At 37.3% G+C, this 23,187-nt stretch overlaps 1 protein-coding gene across 1 annotated transcript; it reads right to left on the bottom strand.

The window, feature by feature from the left end:
• Positions 1-15,182: 15,182 nt before the first annotated feature.
• On the bottom strand, positions 15,183-21,503 carry LOC110704311 (CDP-diacylglycerol--inositol 3-phosphatidyltransferase 1-like). The gene is made up of 11 exons (XM_021882099.1): positions 21,152-21,503; positions 20,916-20,995; positions 20,737-20,821; positions 20,578-20,627; positions 20,305-20,344; positions 19,032-19,076; positions 18,884-18,949; positions 18,682-18,796; positions 18,543-18,599; positions 18,295-18,393; positions 15,183-15,617 (listed from the first exon to the last, which is right to left on the bottom strand). The coding sequence occupies exons 2-11, from the start codon at positions 20,974-20,976 to the stop codon at positions 15,558-15,560; spliced, it is 678 nt and encodes a 225-aa protein (XP_021737791.1). The 5' UTR covers positions 20,977-20,995; positions 21,152-21,503; the 3' UTR covers positions 15,183-15,557.
• Between the last annotated feature and the right edge of the window lie 1,684 nt (positions 21,504-23,187).

The raw sequence follows: 23,187 nt of genomic DNA, 5'->3' as shown, positions 1-23,187 counted from the left end.
GTTCTTTCCCAAGAGGCAAAGTCGACACTGGGGAAGAGGCGGCCCCAGGTCATGCGCTGGATTTGAGCGGAGTCTTCCATAATCTCCCGGACCAGCTCTTTCTTCTCTTGCTCGGCCTTTTCCGAGAGCTCTTGGGTAAGACTCTTCTCCTGGGTCACCAGGCGTTCCTTTACGTTGGCCAAGGATTTCTCCATGGCTTCGTAAGAGTACATTTTCAGGCGAAGAGGTTTCAGCTCGGCCTTGAGATTTGTGATGGTCGCCTCCAGCTCGTCATTCTTCTTCTGGGCCGCCTCTAACTGAGCCCGAACAGCGGCGGTAGCCTGCGCCTGATAATAAAGAATATCAATGGTCAATACTTCATTTTGGGCAATTTGAAACATTGCCTTATCACAGTCAGAGGCGGCCATAGCTTTTGCAGCCTTTACCTCTTTGTTTTTCCGATCAAGCGGCTTGCGAAGGCCGTAAACTCGGAGCAGGGCCTAAGTACAAAAAAAACAGGCGTCAGTTTCCAAACAAAAAAGAAAACAGGCGTCCAGAAATTCAAATACTCAAAAATTTGCTAAGTATACCTCAGCAAGGACCCCTGCAATCCCGTCAAGGTCAAGGGTGCCGACACCCCTGACCGCCTCCCTTTCAGCTGGAGGAACTGCCCTGATCATAGACTTGGCCATCTCTACCAAGTCAGGCTCCTGGGGGCCGGCTGCATCAAGCATAAACAAACGGATTAGACTTAGTAAAAAAGGAGCAAGTCTAAAATTTACAAGGACAACTTCATACCTCTAGGCGGCCCAGTTGGAGCTTTAGAAGAAGTGGCCGGCTGTTTCTCAGCCGCCACCTGTTTCCTGGCAGAACCAGGAGAGCTCCCAACAGTCGTCTTCCGGGCCTTGGGGTCCGGCTGTTGGGAAGATGAAGCTCTTGGAGCACCCGTCTAAAAAAGAAAAAAAAAAAAGTCAGTATAGGCATAAACACTCCAAAAAGAGGGTGAAAGGTTCGGAGCTCACCAAGGGTGCCCCCTTCTTGGGGGAGTCTGTTGAAGCTTGTTGCATAATAGAGGCCCGCAACATGGCCGCCGCAGTCTTGGAGGCGGTGATTTTGCTCATGGCGTCAGCTGCAAAAACAAACAGCAAAGTTAATAAAAGATAAACAACAAATGTATGAAACAACAGAGTATTCGACAGGCCGACTACCTCTTGAGCACCGACTGCTGAGGCCGCAGGCGGCCAAAAAGTACTCGTCATAGAGCCACTTGAAGCTCGGGACGCAGTGCAGGGGTACTTGCTCTCGTACCCCTGAAGTAGAGTCGACCCTCGACTCTACTTTAAAGAGTCCTTTATCAAGGATCTCTTTCTTAGCCTTGGGGGGAACAGGCGGCATGCTACGGCCGCCTGCAAGAAGGGGCGGATTCCTGTTCCACCTATTGAAGCGCTTGTTCTGCTCAATTTCAGAACTCTCAATGATGAGGAAGGTGCTCCGCCAGTCCTTCCACTTGTTTGCTTTACCTCTCGTCATGAGGTAGCCCCTGTGGCTTGTCAATTGATACCAGCCGGTACCGCCTGTCTTAGGGGTCCGGCTGAGATAGTTCATATGGGCGAAAGCCTCGAAGCTCGGCTCCACCCCGTGCAGTTCGCACCCGGCCACATAGCCGAGTACGTTGACCCAAGAGTTTGGGGCTAACTGCCATAACCCCAACTCATACCCATCCAAAATCCGCTGAACAGCCGGATGTAATGGGAAGCGAAGCCCTGCCTTGATGGCCGCCTCGTAGCAGCCAAAGCAGGAGCTTTCATAACTGGAACCAGCCGGCCAGACGACTGTGTCTTCTGGATCCGGCACAAACACTAGAAAGTCGGGGCCCATGGTGTGGTTTGCAATAAAGCTCTCCACTTTCTCTTGCATGGCTGTGATTCGGCCCCGAGGTACCGTGCAGTAGTAGGGGGTGTTTAGCTCTCGGTAAGAGGCGGATGGTTCCGCCCAATTGTCCCCCTTCTCAACTGCGTGAGAAAGTCTCGCCTCTTGCAGGCGGCTGTTTTTCTCTTCTGTACCCAAAGAAGCCTGGCCAGAAGAGCTTGACTCGGACTCGTCCTCCGACGAGTCTGAAGAGGACGACTCCTCCCCTCTCCCGGAGGGGCCCGCCTCCTCTCTTTGAAAAGGAGTAGATTTGTTAACTGTTAAATTGGAAGGGGTCACTATGACTCCCCCCACAGAATTGCCGGCATCCAGGCCGCCTTGTCTCACTTCCACATCTGGCGCTTGGTCAGATGTTTCACTAATCGGCACCCTGTGAGAGGAGCCGTCTGAATTTGAGATCCTAGCTGTCTTTTTCGTTCTGGCCATCCTGCTCTGCATAGACACAGATACAGTCGGACTTTGTATAAAGGGCAAAGATGGGTCCGGAAAAGGGCAGGCGGCACTCCTAGTCCTAGATTCAGCCGTCCCCGGTGACCGGCTGATCACTAACCTAGGTCGTGTCGTGTGCTTCCGTGGTGCCATTTCAGAAAATAAAAAGAAAATTAAGAGTAAGAGAACTGAGTTACCTGAACGAGTGACGGTTGATGAAGTTCTGAAAATCCTGTGCAGTCGGCTTGTCAGAACAGGCGGTAGGCAGAAAAAGTCCAAAATGTCATAGCAAGTTCAGGGGTCCGAATGTTCTCAAATAGTTCTCAAAGTGTGAAAATGACTCAAGGCAACTCTCCCTTATATAGGCGAAGTGAGAAGGCGAAGGGTCACTTCCAGAATTCAAAATTTGGGCGGGAAAATCTCTCGCCCTTTCGCCGACTGACACCTGTAGCAGGCCGTCGCCCGTTACTGTGCGACACTTGTCACAGGTAACACGTGACCAGTCACGTGCCACCTGTGAGGGGCAAATGATTAGGGGATTTTGCTCCTCCCAATCGGAATGCGCCACGTGGACCAATCAGGTCCTGCCAAGTGTCCCCTAGTTGGAACTGTCAGGGCTTGCCACGTGGCACGCGCTTATTCGTCCACCTTGGACCTGTTATGTCACGACATGTGGCATACTCCATGCCTAATGGAGAAACCGGCCACCCAGGCCCAATTTCCGAGGGAAGCCCAATCGGCCCTAGGTTTACCTAAACCTAGGATGGGCACGTTTCCCAAGGTTATAAATACCTCCCTTAATCCTCATTAAGGGGAAGGAGAAGAAGTTTACGAAAAACATTACGGAACAAACACATTAATTACACACAGTAATAACCGGCTGATCTCGCCAACAAAGAAGATTACCTACGCTAATCACTCTCACCTAGAGAGACCTAATCACTTTAATTTCCGTATTAATTACTCCTTAATCAGTTACTAACTTGACCGTTGGAGGCGGAGCTCACAGGAGTCTCCGTTATTTTGCAGGTACAGGCGTCCGGTTCCAGTCTCGGAATTGTAACTCTCCCGCAGGACATCAGAAAACCCCGAAACACCATGAGTCAAGGAGTTAGCTCCGGAAATCAAGGGAAGCATCTTATCATTCTATAACGGCTACATTAAACCCTAGGCATCATCTATATAAGGAGGAGGAACCATCGACATTAGATACACTGCAACCTAGCTATTAAATTCCACTGATCATACATTGTAATCAACTTCGTTCGATCTTTTATATAGTGAAAGTTTGGTAGATCCACATTCTACCCGCGGTTTTTACCATCTTTGGGTTTTCCGCGTCGCCAATTCCTCGTGTCATTTACTTATTTCGTTATTGCTTTCATTTAAGGTTTTATTTAGTTGATTCGTAACCTGAATTTTGCTATTCAATCCCACTTGACGAAATTTAGCATAAACATTAATATAACCTAAACTTGATCATAATCAAAATATAGATAGAGAACTACGAAATATAAAGGAGATGAAAACATTAAAAAAAAAATGGATACATTTATTTCGAACATTAACAGTTTAAACGATTTCAATTTGTAACCTGTATGAATTCATTTGACTGTTAAAGCTATGACAAAATCTAGAAACAAGACTTAATTACCATATTACGACATATACAGAGATAGGTACTAGAACCCGATCCAGTCATTCGGCTGAATTAAAAGTAGGGGAGAACAAGGGAGCCAACCCATGGCACCACTACATATCCATCCATGGACTTATTATCCAAATCATCACATGCTTCTATTTCGAGCCTCTTAAAACCTCCACTACGCGTATCACATTGAACAAAAATCATACCATATTGCACTAAAACCACTAGGATTTCTTGTCCGTCCTCTGAATAAGCAAGAAGCAACAACGTAAAAGGTTGGCTAGGGAGGACTTGGCGTCCAAATTTATTAGCAATAATGTTGTCGAGTTTGATGCTAACTGTTGGAACAAGTGTGTTTTGGTGTGTGAATTTTGTGGAAAACAAAAAGTCCCACATTGGTGGGAAATGGAAGTTTGTCCTCCCTTATATTGGAGAATGTGGAGAATTTGGGTATGGCCCTTGGGCTACCCACATTTTGTGGAGAGGGAGGACTTACCTACCAAGCCCACTTATCACACACGTGCGCCGAACCAAACCAAACCGGGCCAGGCTGGGCTGGATCGGGTCGGGTTTATTAAGTAAACTTAATTTTTGCTCAGTTTTTGAACAAGGCTTAATCACGTAATTAGTGCCTTGATTTTTTCTAAACGGTTTTGACTGATTATCTCTGTAACGTTTATTTTCAGATTTTTGTGTTAATTAAAATTTGGCCGTTTTGATTAGCTGTTTTGACTGGGTAAATTACCGTTTTAATTGACCGTTTTTGGCGTTAATCACGCTGGTTTTGGAACGGTTTTGTGCCACCGTTATATCATTGCTTTGCCTATAAAAACACCATGTTATGTTCACTGTTTTTACACAACAAAAATCACAAAATTTTCTAATCTCTCTTTCTCTTCAAAAAATTCGAGCTGTATTCTCTATTTTTTTTTGGGTGTTTAGTTGCCCGGTGGTTCTGTGCAAATCCACCGGTACTTTCTTGTTTTGAGAGGTTGTTTTATCCTTGGGGACATCCGGTTACGTACGAGCTGCTTGCACATCTTCGAGGCAGTACCGTGAATGTTCTAAAGAAAGCGACATAGTCTGCGATTCAGTCTCATTTCCGGTAACATTGTTCTTACTGTTTTATTTCTGCAGTTCAGTTTACAACACTAACCAATTTAGACCATGTTTGTTTCACACCATACTCTTTCATAATCCATATCTCCATTCTTTGCAATATACAATATTTTACCAAATGCAAGCAACCCCTTAAATCAGCCAACTCTAATATTATAACCCCGTCGTTATCATCATTAGGAAACGACAATTCATGATAAATTAAAGGCAACGGCGAAATTTACGAGGAAAATCCAGAGAGGAAGAAGGAACAATTAAAGGCTGGAAACGAAGAACGGAGCAATGAGTACACTGCGAGAGTGACGATGAATTGCAACGCAAAGTTGTTGGAATTCCCATGCTTAGCTTCAATGGCGACGAATTTGAACTCTAATTAGATGTGAAATTATGCATCATTTAGCAGCAAAAATCTGTAATAGACGATGAAAATGGTGGAGTGCTGGAGATTTTTTTTTTTGAGTTTTGGGTTAGGGGCCCATTTAAAGCCTTGACCCAACGCCAATTATTTAATAATCCTTTAAAAGTCGTCTCATTTAAGTATTGGATGTATAAAACCCTTTTATAAAAGGGCTGGGTCAAGGCTTTAAATGGGCCCCCAACCCATTGAACACGTCTAGTTTTCAAGACATGAGGACTCGGGTTGTGGGCCAAAGTGACGAGACCTATACCACGTATCTTCTTTCTCGTGAGCACACAAATTTTACTCCCTCCGTAGTTTATTACTTGTTCCATTTCTCCGGACACAAAATCTTAGGAGAAATAGTAAAAAGTATTATTTTATGATGGAGGTGGGTTGATTGAAAAATTAAAAAAAAAATCTTAAAAAGAAAACAAAATTAGGTAGACGTTTTTTTCACCATATACCCCAAAGTTCTTTTGCTTATTCACCATATACCCCTGAAATTTTTTTAAATTCATCATATACCCCTGTGTTTTCACAATAATACACCGTATACCCTTGATGACTAATGATTGTTATTTTCGTCGGTCATTATGGTTAGTTATATCCCAAAATCACCCTAAATACATTCCCCTACCCCTGAAACCACCCACATTCCTTTTTCTCACCCCCAAAACCACTCTAAATTTCCTTTTCTCATCCTTAAAATCAATCATATGGATATGGTTATTGAGATTTGGATTGGTTTCGGGGGTTGGAGAAAAGAGAGGAGCGGTTTTGGGATGGGGGAAAGAGATCAAAGGTGGTTTTGATGCATAATTAACCAAATTCCACTCATCTTGTTGTCATTAAGGGTATATGGTGAATTTTTATAACAACTTAGGGGTATATGGTGAATTTGAAAATTTTCAGGGGTATATGGTAAATAAACAAAAAACTCATGGGTATATGGTGAAAAAACCGTTAGGTATAAGTAAGGGCGCAAATTTTAACATGCACCATGGTGCATATAAATCTGTGTGCTCCACCTATTAAATGGTGTGTTTCATTGCGTGTAGCAGCAGACCAGCAATAGCTTCCTTCTTTAAATATATTCTCTCTCTTCTCTCCTCTTCCTCTTACACTTTATTTCATATTTTTTTATTTCTCTCTCCTCTATTTTTCTCTCTCTTAAATTCATTCATTATTTTGTTTTTTTATTTAATTCCTCCATCACCATTGTTGATCACCATAGATTGAATTCGTTCATTACCATTGTTGATCACCATATATTAAATTCAAATTTCTTTTTCTTCAACCTTCAATCTGAAGCTTTGTTAATGGAGTTTTTGCAATGAAGTGAAGTTGAAAATGGCGGCTTCAACGAGGAGAAGGTGGTTAAGACGTCGGAGATGATTATTTTGATGAGATTCAATCTAAATCACCATGGCTAGGTTTGAGTTTCGGAATATGTAGCTTTCATATTCTTTTTGATTTTTTTTGTTAGTGATATTTGTGTATTTTATTATGAACAGTTCTGTTTTTAGTTATATTTTTGTATTCTGAATATTTTAAGTTAAAAATATGAACATACGATACGTTTCCTATAGATAAATATTTTTACTGACACATATTTTTTGAATTATGAACCTCTAAATTATAATTCTGAACATGTGATACATTACTTATGAACTTTTTTTTAGATCTATGTATTTTGAATCATTTTACAAAAATTGACATTTTGTACTTTATAGTTTATATATCTGAACATTTGATTCTTTGCATATGAAAATTTATTTTGTTTTCGATTTATGTATTTTTAAAACCTTTTTAAGTTTTGTAATTATGAACATATTATGTTAGATATCTGAACATGAATATGTTTTTTATGAACATTGGAGTTAGATCGATATATGAACATAAGTTAATTTGGATTAAGGAATTATGAACCTCGATCAATTGGGATTTGACATATAAAATGAACATTTAGTATATTTAAAATGAACATTTAGTACATTATAATGAACATATATAAAAGAACTTATAATGAATCAATATGATCTGTTTTCCATTAATAATTATCTAGCTATGTATAAAGTTTGAACTATAGTTTCTAAACATGAATATATAAAATATGAACATTAAACTATTAGAATTTGAATATATAATTTTTGAAAGGAAAATTTAACAAGAATAATTCAACCTTTGCCCTATTCTCTCAAAATAATCCAACCTTTTGATTAACCGTGAATAATCCTAAGTTTACTATTATTTATTTTCTCCTAGCAGGTTACCTTACCCTTTACAACCAACTACCATCCACGTGGCACTTCCTGATTTGTCAATTTTTTTATTTTTAATTAAAAAAAGATTAATTCTGAAAATAAAAATAAATAAATAAAAAACTTTTATTAACTTCCCCTACCCGTTTGTTTCTCTCTCCTCTCCCTTCCTCCATTATCACTCACCAACACCACTCATGCTTTTGATTTGGGACAAATGTATGAGCTTTTTGGATAGCTCAATATTCACCTCAGAGCTTTTTGGATAGCTCGATCAGTATTATTATTATTATTGATTTTGTTTGGATTCTTTTTTATTTCTAATTCTACTCCATCCGTCCCAATATATAGTTAGTATTTGTGTTTTTTCACGGTATTTAAGAAATGGGAGGAGAAAGTGGATGAAGTACATTAAAAGTGGGAAAAACCTAGACAAAAGTACAAGGCAATCGGATGATTTAAGGGGGGAAAAGTGAAAAGTACAATTATAGACAAAAGTTAGAGAGAGAAAGTGGAAAAAAATACAAGGCAAGTGGATAATTTAAGGGTAAAGTAGGAAGTTAAATTAATAAAGTTACAAAAATTGAAGGTATAATAGTCTTTACATACTATCCAAAAATAAAAATAAAAACAACATTTTGGATCTCCCAACTAGGAAACAGGAACTATAATATGGGACGGAGGGAGTATTATTTATCAACTTTGGGTTTTCTATTGTTGATTTGATGGGATTGAAAAGAATAAAATTTGGTGTGTGTGATTAATTGTTATTTGATTTGATGGGGTGATTTTTTTCTTTTCAGGGTTTGTTTGATGTAGTGTGGCAGGAACTGTTGATTTTTTTTGGGTGGTTTCAGGTTCTAGGTTGGTGGGGTTGGGGTTTCAGGTATTGGGGGGGTTGGGGGTTTGGGTGGTTTCGGCTAGGTGAGGTTAGTGGTTTCGGGTTTTAGGTAGGTGGGGTTGGGGTTTCGGGTATGAGGGGGAGTGGGTTGAGGGTTTAGGTGGTTTCGGCTAGGTGGGGTTAGTGGTTTCGAGTCTGGGTAGGAGTGGGGGAAAGGTTTTGAGCCTGGGTTTGGGTGAGGATTGGGTAAGTGGTGGCAGAGGTGGTGCCATGGTGGTGGCTAAGTTGCGGGCTGATTGCGACTTTGTGAGAGTATGGCACGTGGCTGGCTTGTAGACAGGGAGAGGAGGGGGTAGTGGGGCGGGCTGGTTGATGGGAAAATATGGGTTAGGCTGACGGTGAGGTGAGGTGGTGCACGGTGGCAGGAAGGTTGAGGTAGGTGAGGAAGGGCAGGAAGTTTGAAATGGTATTGAAGAAGGGAGAAGGAAGGAGGGGAAAATTAAGGAAATTTTAAAAAAAAAATTACCTAAAGTACAGATAAAATTACCTGAAATTCAGGTTGGATTATTCATGTTAAATTTTTCTTTTTGAAAAAAAACATTGAAATTCTTAAGGGAAATCTTTCTGTGCAGCTGGCCACACCATGTGGCCGGGGTTACTCGAGTTACTCGGTCAGGGGTTACTCGAGTTGTCGGGGTTACTCGAGTTACTCGGTCAGGGGTTACTCAAGTTGTCGAGTTTACTCGAGTTACTCGGTCAGGGATTACTTGAATTGACGGGGTTACTCAAGTTACTCGGTCAGGGGTTACTCGAGTTACTCCTGACCGAGTAACCCCTCAAGTAACCCCTAACCGACTAACCCCTCGAGTTATCCCTAACAGAACCCCTTAAGTAACCCATGTCCGAGTAACCCCTGATCGATATCCCTCAAGTAAACCTTGACCGAAACCTCAAGTAACCCCTGACCGAGTAATCCCTGACCAAACCCCTAAAGTAACCCCTGACCGAATAACTAATCGAACCCCTTAAGTAACCCTTGACCGAGTAACTCGAGTAACCCCTGACCGAACCCCTTAAGTAACCCCTGACCGAGTAACTCGAGTTACCCCTGACCGAACCCCTTAAGTAACACCTGACCAAGTAACTCGAGTAACCCCTAACTGAGTAACTCAAGTAACCCCTGGCCGAGTAACTTAAGTAACCCCGGCCACACAGTGTAGCCAGCCACATATAAAAATTTGTGAATTTTTAAATATAATCAGTATACTATTTTATAATGAGCATCAATAAATATGACAATGACACTACTAGAATTAGAACATTTATTATTTGAAAATGAACATTGAAATTTTGAATATGAACACAACACTATATTCTAATGAACATCAATTTTGTGAAAGAAGTTTGTTTGACTCGAGATAAATCAATAGTTTTGTGATATAAATTGAACATTTAGTGCATATAATATGAACATTTCACTATAGAATATGAACATATAAAAGAAAAAATTGTAAATAATAATCCCAACTTTGCCGTTTGTTTCAATAATCTCAACTTTGGATTATTTTGGAATAATCCGAACTTTGGGGATAGTTGATTTTCTTCAATCCCTAGCCGGTCAACAAAAGTCAATGACCTATTATATCAGGTCATTTGACACGTGTTAAGTCCTGATTGGTCCAAAAAAATTTAAAAATTAAAAAAAAAAACAAAAATCACCAAACCACCGGTCAACCTCCCTCCCCTATCGGCCCACCTTAACCTCCACCCCACTGCCCAGCCTGCCACCCCTTTCTCGCCGTCCAGCCGCGCTAAACACCCTTCGCCGCATCGCCATCTTCCTCCCTCCTCGAAACACCCCCTATTCCCCACGAAACCACCAATGAAACCCCTCCCCACTGCCAAAAACCCCAAATTGTTCCTCTCACCACCTCGAAACCCTAAGAGGCTAGGGTTTTTTATGGTGGGGGGGATTTTTTGGGAGTGGGGGGAGGTAGTTTTAAGCATTTTTTGAGTGGAGGGAGTTTCAAGGGAGGTTGGGGTTTTTCGATTGAGAACGGTAGCCGGAAAACAGGAAAATGAGATAAGGTTGGGGGTTTCCAATCGAGAAAGCTAGCCGGAAAAGGAGGACCGACGAGTGGGGAGGAGGAAACAGGAGCAGGGGAGGGGAATTAGCGGCGCAGGGGGGAGGGGGAATGGCAACAACCGCCGGCATCAAGGGCAAATTGAAAGTTTGGGGTTAGGCTGGTGGTTTTTGGGGTTAGGCCGGTGGTTTTTGGAATTTGGCTGGTGGTCGGAATTTGGAATTTGGCTAGTGGCCGGAATTTGTGGTTTGGTTGGTTGTTTTTTTTTTTTTTATTTTGTTTTGTTTTTTTTTTTTTTTAAAAAAATTAACCAATTAACTTGTGACACGTGTCACTTAAAAAAAATTAACTCATTCAACCGGCCACCGATTTTTGGGATTGAAGAAAATCAACAGCCCCCAAAGTTCAGATTATCTCAGAATAATCCAAAGTTGGGATAATTGAAACAAAATCTGTAAAAGTTGAGATTATTATTTCTAATTTTTCCCATATAAAATTGGATGTTTATGTTCATTTTTTGTGACGTGTTCATATTTATTTACTAAATGTTCATTTTTTTTGTAAAGTGTTCATATTTTTTTACTAAATGTTCATATTATAGATGTGGTGCACCTATTTCTAGGAGCACCATGGTGCACATAATAGCTATTGAATTAAGGTTGTTAAAAAATTGGTTCGAATTGGACTGATTTAACCGGTCCGATCTCCAAATCGAGAAAATTATTTTCCGGCCCAGTCCAAAATCCTATAAAAATCGATCTTGGATCGGATTGATTTTTGCTTAAAATTATGTATAAAACCTCAAATCTAATATATATAATGAAGTAGGCATTCTTACAAGAGCATTCGGAGCGCCACGTAAGAAATACTTATTTCGACCAATAAGAAGAAAGATTTGTATTTTATTTTTGAAGTAAAAAATTATGTCGCCACCTAGATAAAAGTAACGAATTAGATTTGATATATCTAAAATTTTAATGCCACGTAGATTATAATCCAAAAATTAAATTATTTTAATGAAAAAAAATAAAGTAAAGTATAGGAAAAGATAAATTTATTAATTCAATACTACAAGTATAAGAAATCCAAAAAAAAATATACTAAGAAATATTTAAATGATAAACGCTTATAATAAAGCATGATACCTATCATTATAAGATAAATATTGATAGTATTTATGATAAGAAATACAAATTGTTCGTTAATTATAATTAAATTAAAATTTGTGATACCTACCATTATAAATTAATACATCATATGACACAAACAAAATTTTGTATCAATAAAAAATCCCATCAAGCAAATTTTGTGTTAGTAATTTTGTGTTAATTTTTGGTCAACAATGGCTGGGTAATTTTTAGCTTAATTTTTAAAATCCTATGTTTAAATTAGTATTTCTAATTAGGAAAAATTCATGGCAATAATCCGACCTTTAGCCCATTCTTTTTTAATAATTCGACCTTTCGATTATTATTTAATAATCCGACCTTTGGGGGTCTTTAATTTTTATTGGTCCCAACCGGTCATGTAACCTGTTATAACAGGTTACATGACACGTGGCAGCCTGTGATTGGTTGAAAAAAATTCAAAAAAACAAAAAAAAAAATTAAACCACCACCCCCACCAGGCCACCACCAGCCAGCCACCCCTCTCCCTTTTCCCCTCCCCTGGCAGCAGCCCCCTCCCACAATTGTCGCCGCCTTGAACCCTATACCGCCGGCGACCCATCTCCACCACCGGCCGACCCCCCTCCCTTTATTTTCCCCTTACTCCCTCTTTTCTTCTTCATCAATTTCCTCCAAAAATTCCTAATTTCATCTTTCTCTCTCCTACCTCAATCTTGGTTATCAATGGCTTCCCTTTTCAATTTCCCTAAATTATCTCACAAAAACCCTCTTTTATCAATCGAAGACTTCAATTTCACCTCAAATTTCTCTCTCCTCCTTCCACCGCCGTGTCCACCGCGATTGTTGTTCTTGACCCCCAATTGTGCAAACTCCGATTAGGATTATTGTTCTGATCAACCTTCTTTGGAACACGAGAATTCGTGGTCGATTTGATATTTCTGGGCCGGGTGTTTTCGTGGTGGGCTGACAGTGGGAGTAAGGCGATTTTCGTGGTGGTGGTTGACGATGGGAGATGGCTGGGGTGGTTTTCGTGGTTGACCTGGATGGGGGCAACGATTTTGGTGGCTTAGTCGGTGGTGGGGGTTGCTGCCAGGGGAGGGGAAAAGGGAGTAGGTGGCTGGTTGGTGGTGGGGGTGGTGGTGGGGATGGTGGTGGGCTGGTGGCTGAATTATTTGTGTTTTTTAATTTATTTTTTTTTTTACCAATTATGTAATGACACGTGTATTTTAAACCAAAAAAATAAATAAAAAAAATTACCTCTTTAACCGGTTTCTGGTCAAATGGGACCAATAAAAATTAAAGACCCCCAAAGGTCGGATTATTAAATAATAATCGAAAGGTCAGATTATTAAAAAAGAATGGGCTAAAGGTCGGATTATTGCCATGAATTTTTCCTTCTAATTATTACTTACATTGTATTAATTTGGGATACTCAACGATTATATGTTTATGTTTTATTTACTAAATGTTTTTTTACATGCAGATCTAACACATCATACGACACAAATAAAATTTCGTATCAATATAAAACCCCATCAAGCGAATTTTGTGTTAGTAATTTTGTGTTAGTTTTAGGTCATCAATGTCCGGGTAATTTTTAAAATCTTATGTTTAAATTTATATTTGTAATTATTAGTTACATTGTATTTATTTAGGATACTTAACGATTATTTGTTTATGTAATGACATACGATTAGATGTTGTACACTTAATATATGGATGGCTTTGGTTATTTTTGGAGATGATGAAAAAATTTCAATGCATAGATTTGATTTTATATCACAACAATTTTTCAATTATTGGTAAATATATTGATTATTTTATATAAATGTAAAGATTTAATTTATATCAATTTTAGTTTGGCTAACATTTCACGGTTTAATTTATCCATTGATGTAGTAGGTTGGTTGTGGACGAGGTTGGTGATTCTATCGAAATAAAAGATATGGTAAAATAATGAATAATGATTTAGGATTTAAATTACTATTAAAAAATTATCATTTCACATTAAAGATTTTATATAACGGAAAAAATATCATATTTACAATTTATTTATATTTAATAAATTCATTATAAATTATAGTAAAAAAAATATATTAAACTTTTGTAATTTTGTCTAAAATTATTAAATACAATAAATCAAATAATTAAAAATCTTAGATGAAAAAACCGTGCATCGCACGGGCTTCCATCTAGTAATGATTAATATTATCCTTAATAAGCTTAGAAAACTTTAATTGTATGAGCTTTTTTTGTTCTAAACATACAAAAAAAAGACATTAAAATATTGTTTTTTCTTTATTATTTTTTTTTGTTTTCCAAAAAATTATTAAACATTATTATAAAAAAATTCTAAAAAGGGTCCAAAGCGGTCCAGTCCGGATTCGGTCCCAGCTTCATCGGTCTGGTCTTCGATTATTAAAATTCAAATTTTTGGTGCGGTCTTGGACCAATGAACAACCATTGGTATAAGTGGGGTGGAGAGAAAATATGATATGACGTTACCACTAGTGAGAAGAAAAATAATAAAATAATGTTAATAGATTTCAAAATAGGAATGGAAGCTAGTAAGAAAATACAATCGTAAAAAGAAAGTAAAAACAAGTAATAAAATAAGGAGAGAGTAATTAAGTGACAAGATAACTCAAGAAGTTCTTTTTTTTTTTCTTTTTTGTTACGTTTGTCGTTTTAGAGGCTTTTTTCTAATGGTTATGTTTCTATTAATTTTTTAACCATTTTCATTATACATACATACTTTTTATGTAATTATCTCCTAAGCTACCCATTGTGTCACCTTAGAAAATGTAGAGTACAATGTTGGTGTCTTTAGAATGACGTTCACCTTAAAACCGGTTGTACAATTAAGGCGAGATGCACATGTACAAAAATATCTTTAGTTGCTTGTATCATGCACAATGTACACAGAAATTAGCCCTTTAGAGTCGGATGTCCTTATCGTTAGTAAGAAGAATGGTTTCACAAACTTCACCACAGATCGTGTACAAGGCATTGAAAGATAATAATGTTTCTCTAGATAGTAGTATTAGCAGTAATGATTTTAGAATACGGCCACCTTCAACTGACTATTGCTGTATCAGTGAGCTCCCATTGGTATCTAAAGGTTTCAGATCAGATCTGCAGGCAATTACTTAGCAACACCCCAGATATCCTATTTAGCGGATTAGTCAGGTACAGACCGTACAGTTATAATTTAGCATAATTCTTTCCTCTGAAAATCAGTCTTGAGTAACATGACCCAGATGGATAAGCCATCGAGATTTGACTTCAGTAACGATTTGCATTCAATTAATACAAAGCAAGAAAATATAATGGAGGCTAAAAGCATAGCAAGCAAATGAGACAAGTAGTCACAAAACACAACCACCATACTTTAATCAAATTTATAATCTACTATTCTACTAATATTAAATGTTTTTATGTGCACCCCATCAATCAAAGTACAAGAAAAGCATCAACTGATCAAAGTAAAATGAGAATGACATTAGCCTCAAAACTAAAAACTGATCAGATCATTATCCACAAGAACTCCTCAGGGTTAATCCAAAAGACCTGCTGGCCATGCTGGGGAGAATTCAATTTAGCTGAGACACAAATTCATCTGTGCATTCCTGAATAGCAGCAAATCACCAGTTTCAATGTGGTGAGGAATGCCACTAGCGTCATCACGCTCAAATTAGAATTCAAGAGAGTGGAGCATAAGAAATCGAAAGGTGACCAAATTATGCCTTCTGCTTTCTGTTAATGTCGTGCAGAACACATGCATCTGCGGCAGTTTTAAGCTGGAAATCATGGAATGAAACAAGGGTTTAAATACAGGGATGTGAAAAAGCTTTTAACAGCAGTTGTGCAGAAAGAAAAAACGGCAAGTTAGTTCAAGATTGAAGAAAGCTCATCTACTATACAAAGAAAATAAAGGCATAACATTCCTACTCGGATGGATGATTAGCAGCAGCCCAGCAGCTTAAAAAAAAAAAAAAATATATATATATATAAAATAAAGTCCCCCCAAAATTTGCAGGGGGATCCTTCCAAGATTCAGCTGTTCAAATCTCACCAGCAGCCAGCGGAAGTTAAGACTCTTCGTGAAAGCAGGTGAGTAAACCACTACTATTTCTAGGCTGCACCAGATTCTTCTGTATGGTTTCAATTTCATAATTGTGTTCCTGGTGTATAAAGAGTTGTTTGTCCGTATCCTGTTATTGCTGTTAGAGGGTACCACTAAATTGAGATTCATTGTTGGTTGTATAAAGGTTTTGTACAGAGCATCATAAATTATTAACTTATCTTGCTTCTCATGGCCTTATACCTAAGTGACAACGATGATGAATAGATGAAAATGTAGAGGGATTCATATAAAGTTAGAGTGATCCGGAGGAATGAATAATCATATTAGAGCTTTAAAGTCAAGAAGACTCCTTTACAGGCAAAGTAACACCAGCTGTGCCTTTGACAAGCATATTAACCAATAAAAGTTTTCTGCTTGTAAAGCTTTCTAGTAGTCAGGGAGAATTCTCACTTTGGGATTTTGCAATATCTATATTACTTTGAACATAAATCTAGCAGCTTGTTAAACTGAACTTGGAAATTTTTTTCTCCTGTTAGAATTTAACGAGGGTAATTTCAAAGGTCTGTTTAGAAAAATTCAGGAGGCGCAAGTGAATTCAAGATTGAGCTCCTAGATCCTAAGAACCAGAATGTGCTAAAGTCGTAGTAAATACTGAAAGCCTCATTATCTCAAACAACATTAGAAAGGATAAATTGCAGACTGAAAGTCAGCAAGGTTTTAGATCAGTCAGACAAAACCATTTAAGTTGAAAGGGAAAGCCCTTAAGGGTTTTAAAGAGGAAGTGTGCATTCTAGCTGTCTCACAATGGAAACAACAAAAGACTCCTTGTTTTGTTACTGTAACAGAAGGCTTCAAGACAGAAAAAAAAAATCCACATGAAATTTCTACAGTCCTACAAAGGGCAACAAAGACACAAAGATACAACTTGTTCACCAACAAATAATTCAGGTTCCTAAAAGTTGGTACTCATTGATCGTAAGTTTCCTCACTTATCCTACAGCATGTCCTCTTTCAACTTTTAAAAGCTATAAAGAGAGGGAGAGGGGGGGAGCATTTTTACCATTGTTACTCTATGTATGTGGCCAAAGGTATGGCCTTAAGAGCCAATTTCAAAATATTCTACCATGTAAAGAAGTCCCTGACAACTCTTGTTTGAGGGAAGCAGAGGTTTCAAAGATCCATGAGAATCAAGAAACAGTTAAGGAACCAAAGGATTGGTTATAGAAGATGATGCACGAGGAATCTAATACTCTTACACAACCAATGTTAGGAAGTGCTGAATCATGTATACTCTTACACAACCAATGTTAGGAAGTGCTGAATCATGTATCCTAGTAGTCAAAAGAAAGAAGGGAGAATGACTGGAGCAAGAAGTATTCACATCATCAAGCTTCCCCCTCTCATGAAAAGTTCATCTTTTGTTCAGTCACACCATCAAAGGTATTGAAAGGAAACAGATATCCCAGCCTAAAAAGCTAGATCCAATTCATCCGTAACAAAAAAAGAAAAGATCCTCCAAACTAGTAAAGATCTAGAAGGATTTAGTTAAAAAGAATGGTCCGTGAACAAAAAGAAAAGGAAGATTGATATTGATCCCAGTCCCCCTTTGTTGATTCTCAGATGATGAAATCCGTCCTCCAGCATACAAATATTGGGGACATTAAGGTTGAGCACTGAGAATTCATCCAATTCCTAGCTGATACCACAAAAACAACTGATGACCCTAAATCCATCATGCAGGATATCCAAGTAAATAATTTAAACTACCTTCTTACTCCATCCTAAATATAAACCCTTTACCCCCAAAACTCAAGTCCATAATTAAAAGCCACATTTCTCATTTGGGTGGGGTTAATTATCCACTAATAACTTCTTATTTTAATTACTTCTAATCAACAAAACCCCTCTAACCCTCTATATTATAATTTTCAATACCTACTTTAGTATTCAACTTTAATCAACAATACCCCAATACTCCTCTCTTAAAACAGTGTGCCAAGAGAAATGAGTTGTTAATTTAAGGACGGAGGGAGATGTAAAATTTTCACTACCTTCCTTTAGTATTCAACTTTAATCAACAATACCCCAATACTCCTCTCTTAAAACAATGTGCCAACAGCAGTGAGGAGTTACTTTAAGGACGGAGGGAGTATTTCATTATTTCCAAGAGAGTTTATAAAGAGACCCCACCAAGAAGTTTTAATAATAGAAAATATGGAATCCTTATAACTACTTAACGTTTTGTGTATGTCAAGAAAAAATATCATACATTTGGATAATCAATATAATGTTGAAAGTTCACCAACAAAATAAAGAAGATAGCTCTAAAGTCTTAAATACAAGAGTGAAGAAAATAATTCGCACAATCTGAGGATAAAATCCAGAATTACCTGAATTATATTGATTGTTTGCTTGACCGCCCATCCAAAAAGAACTAGAATTTCCAGGAGAAAGAGAGCCACACTATGTTTTCTGGACGAAAGTAACACCTGCAATGAGAATGCACAAGCGAACACTTAAGCAGATACCTCAAAGGAAAAAAAAAAAAAAAAAAAAGAGCGCTGCAGTTTCCAAAAATTCTAATAAATTTCCCCTTTGTCTTGAAAAGGAAAAATATATAGGATAAAAGATTGCTCACATCAATCACATCTTCAGTTTGGTTCTTTGCAAGGAGAAAGAGGATTATGTACAGAACCTGTGGATTTATGACATTAGTGGCATAAACATTGGAACTGTATCAACTTCTGCATCTGGCATACAAAACAAAGACTCATTACCTCACATGAAACACAACAAAATGCCATAAACATTCTGTTTCCATAATATAATCGGAACAGCCAGCTAGAACTGTCTTTTACATCTTTATGGCTAGTCTTGCCCGTCAAGAACGTACTGCAGTAAGGAAATAGATGAAATCACCAAATATAGAAGAATACTTCAGAAATGATGATGGGCAGATGGATCAGAAATTCAGAATACCTGTACATTTGGAACCAATGACTCGCTATATCCAAGGCAAGCAGTGATAAGAAAACCAAACTAGGCCTGCAAAAATCCACAAAAGTTAGATGCATATTTATGTAACAAGCACAAATGAACCTGAATTAATCAGAGATTTAGTATTTACCGATATATTTGAGACAGTATTACTAGCAAGCAAGCAGTACTAATCCTGAAATAGTCACATTACTAAATGTAAGTGCAGGTATAGCAAGAAAATATATAATTCCATCAATTAATAATACAATAAAGGAAAAATTCAAACGAATAATCCAAACTATGGCCATTCTTCCCATATTAATCTCAACTATAGATTATTATTATAGTATAATCTAAACTATATGGGATACCTTCTCAAAATAATCCAGATGACCAGTAACCTATTAGAACGGTTATTTTTGCTTTTGTTTATTTATTTGTTCCAATCATTTCTTCTTCTCAAGCCTAGCTCCTTCCATCCCACCACTGCCATCATGGGCGATACCTTCGCTTTGCCATCACCAGCCACGACCATAAACAACCCCCACCACTAAAGTTGTCATTAATCCAAAATATTCTTAAATATTTTTGGTCTGTAAAAACATCTTCCTCTGATTTGACCATAAAGAAGTTTCTTTAATGTAATTTTTTCCATATACTTGAGCTTGATTTTTTTTTTTTTTTTTTTTTGAGGGTTTGAGCTTGATATTTTTGAGCAACATGAAGATATAATTTTTTTTTTCTCATTTCCTCAAATGCAAACACAAGAACTAAACAAAATCACCAACAAATTGCCAACATTCTACTAAGTACAGTTTATTCAGCAATCGAAACTAATAGATGCAATGAATTAAGGCACTAGATCATCCTCTGGCTATGGTGGTGAGTTGGTGACTGATGAGTTTGCAATGGCTGGAGTGGGAAAGGAAAGGAGTGAGAGAGTATTCTGATTTTTCTTTTATTTATTTTTTAAAAAAAAGCCTTTTAAAAATTATATCCTTTGAAAATAAAAAAATGGGAGCCAATAATTATAAGACACATGCCTCAAATGACTTATTGAACTGGTTTCATCAAGTCAGGGATCAATATGGGAAAATGCACTATATAGTTTGGATTTTTATATAATAACCTTTAATTGGGATTAATATTGGAAGAATGGCCATAGTTTGGATTATTTGTATGAATTTTTCCTAAACTAAATGCTTCACTTCTCAGCAGCATACTCTTTAATAAATAAATTGTAGTATACACATTTTGAGATGGGACTTGAAAGGGGTAATCAGCTATTCAGCTCACAACTTTTCTACGAAGTATAAAAAGTTAACAGGGCATTATTACAATAGCAAAAAAGCAGGGATAATTAATTTGGAGCAGAACTGAAGGGAAAAATAGCAATGGAGGGACGGAAATAAGGGACAGACCTGTCTGTCACCATATCCAAAACGGCACCAAATGTTGATACTGTAGAGACCATGAGCATGAAGTCAGAGCAAATAATGTGGTCCAAGTCAACATAACATACCTAATACTAGAAAATTCTATTATCAATAAGAAATCATCGAAAACCGCCACAACCCTCATAATCTTATCCGCAAGCAACTCTTTTGCTATTATCTAACATTAAATTTATCATAAATAAACAAGACATTCTCTCAAAATACATAAAACGTATAAAAAGAGTAAAACAGTGGTACCTTGATTGAGTTTACGAGCAAACCATCCATCTATACCATCACATACAAAGCTACAACCAAAGATTCAAACTTCAGCAACCACTCAAAAACCAACTGACATACTCATTATCGGTAAGAGCAAATATAGATGAAATAATGTAAATAGTAAGTTAAAATTACCTTACAAAATACAGAATTGAAAAAAGGCCTTTATGAGAAAAACATATTGCAAATGCAACACAATTCATTATAACTCTAATGTACCCTGCATTTACATACATAGAATCAAATCAATAATGCAATTCATTTCCACCAATAAACACAAAAAATTCAATTCAATTATTTATAGCAAAACTCACCAATTATATTAGGTACATAAAGGTATATCGTCGACATCGTCGGCTTCGATTTGTCGGCCATTCTGGTAATACTGTATGATCTACAAAAGATTACAACTATCAATTTTAATACCTGAATATAATGAATTCACATACATACATTCAGTAACCTAGGTCAACTATAATTTTATCTTATTCCCCAAATTGATAAAAAAAAAACGCGATATTGAACAAGTAAAATGGGTTTTGGATCTAACAAAAATTCGAAAGACAGCAGAATTAAATGTTCGTCGGAAAATTCGAAGATGAAGCGTTTAGATCTGGTGGACAATTTTTGATTTCTTCGGAGAGAGAGGAAGATGGAGACACCGGAGAGAGACGGAGACGCTGGTGAATACGGCGGAGATTGGACGAACGCCGCCGCCGAGGAGAGAGACGCCGTCGACGGAGAGGCGGAGAATCGCCGGCGTTAGGAGGACGTGGGGGTGAGTGTGTGTAAGCTGAGAAGGTGCTAAGGCAAAAATGCAGAGGAGTTATTAAGGAGGTAGGGATAAATTAGGGATTTGCCGGGTGTTCTCGTTGGCGAATTTTGTCACATTTTTTTTTAAAAAAACTTGAGCAATTACTCCCTTCGTTTTTTTAAACGGATTGATACTTACTATCCTGTTTTGTATGCGGCTGGATACACCATGCGATCGCTGATAAATGAATAAAGTAATTCTTATGACACCGAGTAACCCCTATATTACTGAATGAGTAACCTTATAACACTGACAATATAATCCCTGTAACACTAATTGTGATGGATGATCATACAGTGTGACCAACCACATACTTCATATACACCTGGGTGCACATAGAGGTAGGTACTCCCAAAAATGGTATTTGCTCATTTTATTTATTTTGCTCATATTAATATTTTAAAATGTGAAAAAACAAAAAATTCAAATGAACAAAAAAAAAACACTTGGATGCACTTGAAAAAAACCATATGTTTCAAACTGTAACCTACTTGATTTGACCCTAAAAATTCAAAACCCAAACCCGACCTATAACCGACTTGTACTCGATCAAATCCTAATTTGACCAAATTTGTACTTAACCCAACAATAATTTGACTCGACTTGAACTCAACCCGAAACCAATTTGACCCGATTTGAACTTAAACCGAACCGATTTGATCCGACCAGAAGTCAACTTGACTTGAACTAAAAAATATTCCCCATTCAATTATTTTATTAATTAGATGAGGTGTAAATCTTGTTAACCTTAGGGTAAATTATTTAATTTAACATCGGTCGATTTGATTAAAGGTGTAAATCTCTACTAAAAATATTGGTATTTTACTGAAATATAAATATTTATACAAAAGTTTAAGCACGCATTTTTTTTTTGAGGGAAACCGAGCTAGATATTATTAATCAAATGATAAAGTATCCATAAGTACATACGGGGAAATCTCATTTGGACAATGATTTTCCCATACTTGTTTAATACCAAACGGAACTAGCTTAGCTAAGTGGTGAGCGACAAAATTGCCTTCTCTACAGACATGACGCCAATTGACAGACTCAAAACAAGCACTCCCATCAAACATGTCACCAAGTACCGCATCAAGGTCCGAGAGGTACACTGCTCCTTTATTGAGGCGATCTATAAGAAGTTTGCAATCTGGCTTGAACAACACATTAGTGATCCCCTAACTATTATTTATACACAAGTCAGTTCATGAATAGCTTGGTGTTCAATATATGAACTTTAATTTTTTTTGCTACCCCTTCATCTATTTTTCTAAAGAAGTATAGATATTCAATAAAAAAAATAATGATTTACAATTAAAAGTTACCTTATTTTAGCTTTATATTGATTTTTATTTTTTATTAGTGTAAATATTTATCAAATCAAACTTTATTTTATTTTATTCTCTTTTTTCTCTACCAGTAATATAATTTTAAAAACATATTGCAAAAATGTATCGAACACATCGAATGCATATAGAGTGTTTTATGAGGGTGGTAAACGTTACCGAATAAGGAAATTGAATGGAGTAATTATTTTGGAATGGGCGAATAAGAATGTAAAGCAACTAGAAAGTCTGACGGGACTTTAGCTTTTGCATCAACAAAGAGAGAATCAAATAAAGAGATTTTTCACCTTTTTTTTATTTGGAATTTGGCAAAAGAGAAAAGAAAGACATGAACTGTAAATCTATTGGTAATTTGAATAATGACACAAAACACTATGCCCTTTATAGTTAAGCATTGATTCGTTATTAAGTAAATAATAAGGATAA

The sequence above is a fragment of the Chenopodium quinoa genome, unplaced genomic scaffold (genome assembly GCF_001683475.1).
Source record: "Chenopodium quinoa cultivar QQ74 unplaced genomic scaffold, ASM168347v1, whole genome shotgun sequence".
In the NCBI taxonomy this organism is placed as follows: Eukaryota; Viridiplantae; Streptophyta; class Magnoliopsida; order Caryophyllales; family Amaranthaceae; genus Chenopodium; species Chenopodium quinoa.
The sequence above is the reverse complement of the archived record's forward strand: the minus strand, read 5'-3'. Positions and strand labels throughout refer to the sequence as shown.